The sequence below is a fragment of the Cucurbita maxima genome, unplaced genomic scaffold (genome assembly GCF_002738345.1).
Source record: "Cucurbita maxima cultivar Rimu unplaced genomic scaffold, Cmax_1.0 Cma_Scf00016, whole genome shotgun sequence".
In the NCBI taxonomy this organism is placed as follows: Eukaryota; Viridiplantae; Streptophyta; class Magnoliopsida; order Cucurbitales; family Cucurbitaceae; genus Cucurbita; species Cucurbita maxima.
In genome coordinates, this window is record NW_019272032.1 from 3,570,709 (window position 1) to 3,581,722 (window position 11,014).

The window sequence follows — 11,014 nt, forward strand, 5'->3', positions numbered from 1 at the left end:
AAAAAAAAAAAAAAAAAAAAAAAAAAAAAAAAAAAAAAAAAAAAAAAAAAAAAAAAAAAAAAAAAAAAAAAAAAAGTAAAGTAGAGGAAGAGATTGGAATGTTCTAAGGGATTAGGAATTTGTAGAGTAAGACAACTCTCATTGTTTCATATTTTAATTGCGTTTAGTATAAATAATCCCAAGGAATATAAATTATACATTTCCCTTCACAGTTTGACCTTAATTTATTTTTCTTAAAAACTACATTATTAAAAATTTGAAATCGTGTAATCCACTCCATTACAATTAATTATGTTTATTTTAGCTACTAAATTTATCAAAAATCTTTTTTTTTTTATATGTATATATTAGTATCATGTATTTTTCCAAATTCAAATTCAAATTCAAATTAAATAAGTAAATAAAAATGAAGGGTATTTTAATTCTACAGCATATTTTTTTAATTAATTAGAACTAAAAAACTGCATTCTCATAATTATACTGATTTGAAATACTTTTCCAGAAAAGCAAGCATTTTATGTTTAAACAAATGGAAGAGAATCCACGTGGAATGCTCCACGTTGGAGGAGACGTTTTTTTCTAATAAAGTTTTGATATTTCCATTTTCGCCCTCCTTTTTTTCGTTTTTCAAAAGTGCGTCCGAGACAAAATTATGCTCCATCCACTTACACATATAACTACGTGGGAATGAAATTTTATGTGGATATTAAAATTTGAAAATATGAGATATTGACACGTTGACATTTGAGACCAATCCAATATTATGATGTGAATTCCACGTAGGATCCATTACGAGTTTTAAGCTTCCCTTTTTTTAATTTAATAAAACAAAATAATATAATTGAAGGATAATAATAATTATTCCACCATCAAATGACAGGCAATAATAATATATTTAAAAGTGGTCGGCTTTAAATTTATTCACGATCAATTATTTCCTCCAAGCATATGTTATCAAATAAGCACAATCCAACTACTACATCCAATAATTAATAATAATAATAATATTGAGCAGAAATTTTATCTTTTACCGATTCCCGTGGGAATTTTTCTAGCTTAGTTTTGTGTATTTTGTTTGGATTATTGGCTGACCAATTTTTTTAAATGGTTATTTAATTTTATAATTTGGGTTTTTGGTTACATTAATTTAATAATTCGATAACATTTAAATTTTAATGAAAATTGACTTGGAAAAAAAAAAATCCCCAACTTCCAGGGTAAGTGATTGTTTAATATTTATATTTGTAAAAAAATTGTGCTCCTTAAAAACCTTAGCCATCATTAATAAATTATAATTTGTATTAAAAAAAACTTACATTTCACAGCATAAACTAGATATGCATTCTACCCCACATGATGTATTAAACTTCTAGAGTCTAGTACAAAACTCAAGAACATGGGTATGATAATCATAAATATTTATGAAATTTTAAAGTTCATCACATTGATTAATTTTTTTTTATTTTTTTTTTTTTATTTTTGGTAATATAGAATCAAACAAAATGATAAAATGATAAAGTATTTCTCCCTAATAAAATTCCGCGAAAAAATAATAATTTAATGATGGTATTAACGTCTATTTTCTTCAAATTTTAAAGATAGGCTAATTTTTTTGTTTCCTTTTTTTTTTTTAAATAAAAAGAATAACGCATCATCAACCATTAATATTTATAATTGGCCACTTTTATTTTAAGAGAACTATTCAAATTATTTAATTGGAGGGAAAGTATCCACCAATACAAAATTGTAAATATAAACTTAAAATATAATTGTGCGACATTGACAATGATTCTCAGATCACATATATTTATATATATAGTTTTTTAAGTTCATGATTATCAGATCATGAAGGAATAAGAAATAGGAGAAAATAATAATATGTAATGGACATTAATTTCAAGAAAGATCCAAAATATTTTATTTACAACAATACAAAAATGCTCCAAAATGTTAAAAATGTTTAAATACATAATTTTGAATTTTACTACCAAAGACGTAATTCAGAATATATTGATGTGGAATTCATGTAATAATGATCTGTGAAGAATGATTGGTATTTGAGATTGATTGTTCATAGTGCTCATAACATCATGTGGAATTGATAGCTTATGCTCCATATGGGCTTGCCATTCACTTCCATATATGTTTCATTTTCCATGCCCAACAGCCACACATGGTGCCCTTCTTCATACATTATTCATTTACTCATATTAATTTTATATTTAATAGATTTGTTAAGTTTTATTTGAGTGTTAAAGTTAACGAACATGATGTGGCAGGTGCTGACATGCATAATCGACAAGTGACGGGTGAAGTTGAAGCATAAACACTTGTGGTGATGCTCATGAAAAGCTTGGAGGTTGGCCCTATCACTAGAAAATTGGATGGTCACAAACCGCCCTCTACCTTTCTCCTTCACTAGAAAAAGCTTTCATCTCTTATTTGCCATGTGAGAGAATTTTAGTCGCAAGAATCTGTTTTTACTTAGTTTACCAAATGAGGAGGTTTTCTTGTTTATCTGTTGGATTATGATGGGTTTATTTATGGGATTTATGCAGAGATTAATGGTTTGTTTCTTGTTGTTTGATTGATTAGAAGTGGAGAATGAGAATTAATATAGGTTTGTGGGTTTGATGTTGAATGTTGTAAGCTGGGTGTTGTTGATGTTGAATCTTGTTTCGACTTTGAACCATGTCTTGAACCTCTTGTTTGCTTTGGAGTCTGCACCGGTGCCTCTTCGTGGTTTTCTGCATCAAATGTTATGGGATTTTGTGCAACCAAATATAGGTGAAAGTGTGAAGAAGATGTCAGAGAAAGTATTTCAACCAAAGAAAGCATCCATCAGCTCACACGAACTTATACAGTGATGTATGGATCATCGAACTGCCAAGAACCCGTCTCAGATCATCCACTGCTTACCTTACAACTAAAGCTGAAACGGTGAATTGTTGCCGATTGCCAGGTTGGTTTTGCAAGAAATAGACTGCATTTTCAACCCTTCCTCTTCAAGTTCAAACATATATTTGAAGGGTTGGCTTACCTGTCAATAAAGTGTTAGCCCATATTTCTTTTTTTGTTTCTTATCTCTCATGTTTTTAATATGTTTTTCATCGTCGAGTGTGTTCTTGTGCAATGCATTAAGAATCTTGAAAACAATAAAAAGTTTTTGAAGAAATTGATTCAAATTATGATGGTCACTTAAAATTTAATTTTCTATGAGATTACTTCCGCCATGGCATTCAAATTTGATTCTTATTGTCCCATAAAATTTCATAAATAGTCTCGTAACATAATAAAACTAGTATTTAAAATTATAAAAACTAAATTTTAATTTTCACATTTATAATTTAGCCGGAAAATAAAGATTTAAAAGTAAAAATTTCACAACATTATCCATCCACCCAATGCATTATATGATATTTTTTTATCCGTCATACGAAATTGATATTGATATAGTTAAATTTACCATAACCATTAGCATTCAATTTGTTTTTGTTAAAAGAAAAGAAAAGAAAAAAAAAAGTCAACAGGAAGTTTACCAACCATTAATAACAAAAGGAACAAACACTAATCATTATTCCATAAACTTCATATATCTTATAATAATTTTTTCACCACTTAAATGTTGAACCGTTGAACCAAATTCTACCCATTTTTCTTTTATTTCAAAAAAATAAATAAATAATAAATAAAAGAAATGGGGTTGGGAACTGGTGAGCCTCTCTATGGAAATCTTTGTTTGTTCAACTTCTACATTATTTTTCTAATTAGTGATGTAATCATCATTGTTCATAACACAAATCAGCCTTCAAATATCAACCCAAACCTAATATGCTTCACCTTCTCATAACTTCATTTCTCTTCAATCTTCATTCAATCTTCAATCATGTTGGTACTTACTAACTACTAATTGTAATAAATTAGATATTTTAAAATTAAATGAATATTGGAGCGGAAACATCACACTCACCTTTTCATTGATTTATTTGTTTTGACTTTTGATTTTTGATGCAGAAATATTTCGTTTTAATCTTTTTAATTAGATAGTAGTTATCACAAAAGTGAGTATAGGCCGAGGTTAATCTTAGGGTTGGCCACACGTGAGGTTGAACGTGTACCCAACATGTTCTTGATTAAGATGAATTTGGTCTAACTCAATCTAATTACGAAGGAATTAAAGAAGATTATTTATCTGTTGGGACAAAATAACAACTCAATCTAAACTTTAGTTAATTATGTCTTTAAATTTGAACAAAAAATGCAAGCCATGATGCAACACAAGAAATTTAGCCATAAGGACGAGTGGCTAAAATAAAACAAAATATATTTTCATTTGTATGCTTTAGAAACCATTATTAGTTGATTTAATAGTTAAATATAATTGAATAAATTGAAAAGGAAAGATTTAATAACAATTTTATTTATTTATTAAAAAAGAAAATGGTTTGTTTACCAAATATTAACCAAAATAAAAACAAAAATATTAATAAATAAATCGCAAAGTTGATCGGTGATAAAAGTCTTTTCCCTTTCCATTTCTCTCATGTCCCGATAACTGCCAAATAATATCACTATGTTTCCGTTTTTCCGTTATTACATCTTCTTCTTCTACCTTCTCTCCTCTGTTTTTCTCTTTTCCTCTGTTTTTCCCGCCACAACTCCGCTGGACTTCACGACGGCGACTGCCGCCTTCGATGCCAGCAACAACTATGTCTGGAGAAACTTCGCTCGGTTCCTCGACGCCGGCAAGGGCAGCGAAGTGACCGGCATGTCGGAGCTGAAGAAGTATTTGAATCGATTCGGTTACCTTCCGGTTTTTCCTGAAAACAACTTCTCCGATTTCGTGGATGACCAATTCGTATCGGCGTTGATTCTGTACCAGAGGCGCTTAGGTTTATCAGTCACTGGAAAGCTCGATTCCGAAACGATCGCGAGCATCATGTCGCCTCGATGCGGAATGAGTGACCTAATTAAAATCAACGACGCAACAACGACGACGATTCACTCAACGCGCCGATACGCGTTCTTCAACGGCCAGCCACGATGGATTCGAGGCTCGACGTTAACCTACGCTCTCTCACCAGACTACACAATCGAATACCTAACTTCATCGGTGTGAATGTTTGATTAATCCACCACACCTAAATGGTGTGAAAGTTATCTTATTTATAATCAAATAAATTACAAGGATATGGAAATAGTAATAAATGGAAATAACAATAAATGAAAAGATACCTATGATAATAAGGCAAATGTCTAATATTTGCCTTATAATAAAATATCAAATATAATATATATGGTAAACTATAATTTATTACTAAATATCCTTAACACCCCACCGCAAGCTAAGCGTCGGATTTAAACGAACGTGAAGCTTGAATCTGAAAAATTCAAAGAGGTTGAGAAACACTTTTCTTGAAGAAGTCAACAACCTGGTTCAGAGGAGGCGTAGAGAAACACTTTCTTGGCCATCGAAAATTGCAGAGGAATCGCCGCTCAGCGGCAATGCTGCCTTGGCTTCGGCGAGAATATGTCTAACCCATGAAGAGGGATTGTCGCTTAGCGACGATGCTGCCTTAGCTCTGGTGAGAATATTTCTAACCCCAAGAAGTAGAAGGGGAAACCTAGAGCAAGGGACAAAGACAATGTTGAAGCCAGAAGAGTCGCCACATTGGGCGAAGGAGCCAATTTTGGCGAGAAGGGCAGTCGGAAGAGTCGCCTCATCGGGCGAAGAAGCCAATTTTGGCAGGAAGGGCGGCGGCAACTTGGTTGGCGAATAGGCCAGTGCGGCACCCAGATTCCGAAGGTAAATCTCTGCAAAAGGTTGATAAGTTTAGGTTAGGGTTTATGTGAAGGATGAAGGTTGATTGGGAAGAAAATGAGAGAGACTATATTGGCCAAGGGGAAAACCGATTGGGTTGGAAAAGGTGAGGTTGTATGTACAGAGTATGACGAAAGGTGATTTGGAGGTCAATAGGATAGAGCCGAAGAGTAATCAATCGGCTCCGACTACGGCAGCCATGAAGACTGCCCCTGCGGCGTCAAAACCAGCAGGGGTGGTGGAGAAGAAGATTAGAGGATTCAAAAGCCATTGAAAAGAAAGGATCGGGGTTGTTAAACCGAGAGGGCTCTGATACCATGTGAATGTTTGATTAATCCACCACACCTAAATGGTGTGAAAGTTATCTTATTTATAATCAAATAAATTACAAGGATATGGAAATAGTAATAAATGGAAATAACAATAAATGAAAAGATACCTATGATAATAAGGCAAATGTCTAATATTTGCCTTATAATAAAATATCAAATATAATATATATGGTAAACTATAATTTATTACTAAATATCCTTAACAATCGGAAATCCGTAACGTCGTCGGACGATCGTTCTCGCGGTGGTCCGCGGTGATTCCGCTGAACTTCACCGAGTCCTCCAACTACGAATCGTCAGACATACGAATCGGATTCTACCACGGCGATCACGGCGATGGAGAGGCGTTTGACGGAGTATTAGGCGTTTTAGCGCACGCGTTTTCGCCGGAAAACGGAAGGCTCCACCTGGACGCGGCAGAGCGGTGGGCGGTGGATTTCGAAAAGGAGAAATCGAAAGTGGCAGTGGATTTGGAATCGGTTGTGACGCATGAGATAGGGCACGTTCTTGGACTGGCTCACTCTGCGGTGAAGGAAGCAGTGATGTATCCGAGTCTGAGTCCGCGAGGGAAGAAGGTGGAGCTGAGGATGGATGACGTGGAAGGAGTCCAGGCTTTGTATGGTTCAAATCCCAACTTCAAATTGGATTCGTTTTTGGAATCTGAAAAGTCCACCAACACTGGATCTTCAAACACCACTAATTTCCTCTCCTTATTCTTCTTCATTTTCGTATGGTTTTAGCTTCTCTGTGTATGAAATTTGTGAGATTAATTGATTAGAAAGCAACCCAAAAGTACACCTCAATCAAATCAAATCCATCCAATTCAAATTCAACTCCACCATCCATTTTAGATATCTTTTTTTTAATTTTATAATTATAAAACGTGGATTCTTCCCTTTTGGTTAAGGAGTATGTTTTTATGATGCATGTGATTAATAACATAACTCTAAGCTTTAATAACTAAGTATGCATATTATAATTACACCTGGACTTACTATTTTTTTTTTGTTAAAAAAAATATTTATTTCATTTTTAAAAATACATGATAAATAATATAACTGTCGACGGGAATTCTAAGTACTAAAAAAATAAAAAAAAATAAAAAAGTGAGATTATTTGACATTTTTTACAAAAATATTTACAATATATAATTTAGAACTTCATTTTTGGCTGGAAGATGAGAATCCCGCGCGTTAAAGATTCTGGTTGCAGTTCCGTTCCTCCACGATCGCTCTCGATTCTGCTTCGGAATCGTCATCGTCTTCAATTCTCTGATGGCTTCTTCAACCTGCAATTGCAGCAGCATGCATTGCTTGTTTTGGTAAGATCCGCTACAAAATTCGACTGTTTTAAGCTTTCCTTTAATTACTGAATCTTCGGAGTTCACTTCCGATTCTCGCAAAACCTAAAGATTCTTCCGATCCTTTCTGAAAATTCTCCTTTAACAGGTCTCTCTCTTTCTCTTTCTCTTCTTCTGTCTTTACTTTGTTTATATGTGTTTATGCGTTTTAGATTTAGTTTCACTTGCTGGTTTCTATCTGTTTCTTCCTTGCATTTCGAAGAAAGTGTGGTAATATCTTTAAAAGATTAAGATAGTGGAATTTGGAAGCTCTCGGACAGGGTTTTATTTTCCCTAACTAATTTTCAGCCGTTGAAAATTGATTCAATTATTGATTTGAAAGTTAATTGTGTGCCGTTGCATGAAGAGTGCAATAGGAGATTAGAAGAGAGTTACGGTACTTTCTAATTTTGTATGATCAAAACGTGTGAATGCTTCGGTGGATTAAATTTTCTAAAATTGATAACTAAGCTTAAAGGATATGTAGAACTGGATTTTTGAAATGGCAGAAGACACAACTGTCAAATGAGAGATGTTTCTAAATATAATCAACCAAAAGGACTGGAGAAAATATAGCACCCGAAAAATCCGAGCTGATTAGAGATGGAGAAGGAATTTAGGCTGGAAATTTCTTACCGAGTTATATATAGATAGAGGAAGAACAGCAGCGAATAATCTAAAATCTTGTTTTATAAAATTTATTGCGCGGAATATTCTCTGCTCTTTTTCTTTTACTTATTTTCTTCCGGAGGACGACGGAGATCGGTAATCTGATTCCGTTTAAGCGCGGCGGTGAGGAGCAGAAGCACAGGAGAGAAGATTAACAGAGACTCCAAAATCGAACCACATAGATTCTTATTGGAGTTCAATCGGTGGCCAGAATTAGAGTTCCACCGCTTGCAGGGCGAGCTCACACGGACGGTGGTGGCGCCGAATCGTACGGAAATAGTAGAGTGCAGATTCAATCAACGAGAATGTCCTCGGAAAAAGCAGGGAAGAGAAAAGGAAAATTAGTTTTTGTGTAAGATTATTTCTGGGAGAAAAGGAAAGAAAAGGAATCGAAGAGAAAATAATGAAGATTGGAGCGATGGAAGATGTTGCGATAATTGGAGGATTGATTGCAGTGCAGTTCATATACGCTGGAAACTCGGTATTGCTAAGTTATTTGATGTCGTTAGGGCTCAATTCTCTCAACATCGTCATTTATATTGCCTCTGCCACATTTCTATTTTTGGCTCCTCTGGCTGTTTGTTTTGAAAGGTCTTTCTCTCCTCTTCCTCCGACTCTCTCTTTATCTCGCTGATGACTTTGAATTGTGGGATTGAAGTTTGATGAATGATGTGCATACATACAGGAGCAATTGGCCCAAGAAATTGAGTTTCAAGTTGGTGCTGCAGCTTGTTCTGATCTCCTTTGGCGGGTACGCAGAAATATCTAGTTTTTTGTTGTTCTCATTTCTTGAGTTTTAGTTTCACCTTTTAGTTTCTCCTTTATTAAAATTAGTTTCTACTGTTGATTGATTTTTAACTTTCCAAAAGAAATATAGTTTTTTATTAATAATTTTTTGAAGTAAGAACAACTTCATATTTCATTTACAGGAATCACATGATAAACTAGTCTTTTAAATTTAATTATTCAGACATATTTTCAATCAACTTTTGTTTTGAAAAATGATAATTTCTTATGGAAGCCAATTTCCAACAAGCTATAAGTTTCTCGTTTTATTTTCATACATATATTCCAAAATCACCACTTTTCTTCTTCTTCTTCTTCTTTTATTTATTTCTTTTGTATGTTTCCCTTCCTAATTTAATCAACGAAGTTCTTTAGACTCGCAAATTCATGAAGCCAACCATGATCAGAATTTAAAACCGCTTTTGGGGGCAACACGATGGAAAAGTTATTCCCAACAAAAAAAACATAAAAGAATTTTTTTCAGAAGGAATACCATTTCAATTTAAATTTCATTAACATAATTAAATTCCACGTGTTAAAATCAAATTAGCTCCATATTGATGTTTTTCAGAGACAATTCTTTCTTTGAATCGCCAATCTAAGTTTTTAATACATTTTGTTTTGTATTTTACCTTGGAAGTTTATGAAAGTCAAATGGTTTGTTTTAAACTGTAACAAAGGCTAACCAAATAATTCACATTTTAACGACCTCCATGGCTTAGAGTTCCAACATTTTAATAAGTTTCACGGCCATAAAAATTGATTCTTTTCTGATTTATTTGGTAATTGGTACTTTGGTTTTTTTCAGGGTAACTTTGTTCCAAACTCTGCTATTAGAAGGGATAAAGCTGACTTCTCCAGCCATGGCAACTGCCATGCCAAACATTGCTCCTGGTCTCATCTTTATCATTGCCTGGTGTTTTAGGTATCCAATACTTTACTTTAGACATCCCAACGATAGAACAGAATTTGTCTGCACTTACAGAACAATTAAACCGAATCAAAGGTCTATATGGTCGGTTTTCTATTAATTTAGTGATATTTTTACTTGCAATCGTCTTTGCAGATTAGAGAGAGTCAAACTTAGTTGTCTGTACAGCAAAGTTAAGATTTTAGGGACATTGCTTTGTGTAGTGGGCGCCATCATAATGAGCATACTGCACAGCGCCATCACGATACCGGCAAAAGAGCAGCTAATTTTTCTTCCTTCATCTGTACTCTTCAATAAGGAAAAGTTTATTGGTTGTTTGTATCTCATGATGGCGGTTTTCATATTATCAAGCAATGTTGTATTGCAGGTAATTGTGCTTCGAAATTGAGACATTACGTGATGATGGAAATGAAGCAATCCTAGTTTTTTATACTGTATATTGCAGGCTACAGCCCTTGGTGAATTACCCGCTCCAATGTCGTTGAGTGCTGTAACTTCGTTCATTGGAGTATTAACGACTGCAGTTGTACAACTACTGAAGAATCATAAGTTAGAAACCGAATGGTCAATTGTCAACATGAAGGATTTACTCTGCTACTCTCTATTGGTAAATTAAACCATCTTTTAGAATATTCATGCTAAATCATTTGCTTCTGGTGGGCGTTGTTGCATGTTTGGTAAAATTGTTGAACAGCTTTCATAAGTATCATTTGCAAAATGCAAAAAGAAAGGAGTGTTTGGACTGGAAAACTTGTAATTAAGATAATTCTGTAGGCTGTTTCAGAATCTTTTATGCAAATAAATATGAAATAGAAACTGATGAATGGATGGATGGATGAATATAGGGAGGAATAGTGAGCGGTACAAGCTTGAGCTTCAACGGGTGGGCAATGAAGAAAAGAGGGCCAGTTTTGGTGTCAATTTTCAGTCCTATTGGAACAGTTTTCTCTGTCATTCTCTCTGTCTTCACCTTAGGAGACACTATTTCCATTGGAAGGTACGTTAGATAGCAACTTTTCTTCTAATCATTTTCCGACTATGTTGATCTGCTGTGTGCTGCTCTATTTGCCTTTGGATGTTCTCAGTTTTCCTTCACACGCGCACACAAAAATCCTCTTTTTTTTTTTTTTTTTTTT

The 11,014-nt window shown here is 33.9% G+C and overlaps 2 protein-coding genes across 2 annotated transcripts in view; both read left to right on the forward strand.

Annotated features, from left to right (window-relative positions):
* Positions 1-4,514: 4,514 nt before the first annotated feature.
* Positions 4,515-6,964, forward strand: LOC111491637 (metalloendoproteinase 1-MMP-like). The gene is made up of 2 exons (XM_023140636.1): positions 4,515-5,109; positions 6,359-6,964. The coding sequence occupies exons 1-2, from the start codon at positions 4,574-4,576 to the stop codon at positions 6,891-6,893; spliced, it is 1,071 nt and encodes a 356-aa protein (XP_022996404.1). The 5' UTR covers positions 4,515-4,573; the 3' UTR covers positions 6,894-6,964.
* Positions 6,965-7,898: 934 nt separating this feature from the next.
* The window catches only part of LOC111491640 (WAT1-related protein At5g47470-like), a 3,918-nt gene continuing 802 nt past the window's right edge, over positions 7,899-11,014 (forward strand). Inside the window, exons 1-6 of the mRNA XM_023140638.1 lie at positions 7,899-8,752; positions 8,847-8,912; positions 9,756-9,872; positions 10,014-10,245; positions 10,324-10,485; positions 10,724-10,875. Of these exons, the coding sequence (XP_022996406.1) occupies positions 8,565-8,752; positions 8,847-8,912; positions 9,756-9,872; positions 10,014-10,245; positions 10,324-10,485; positions 10,724-10,875 (917 nt within the window). The 5' untranslated portion in view covers positions 7,899-8,564. The remainder of the gene's footprint in view (positions 8,753-8,846; positions 8,913-9,755; positions 9,873-10,013; positions 10,246-10,323; positions 10,486-10,723; positions 10,876-11,014) is intronic.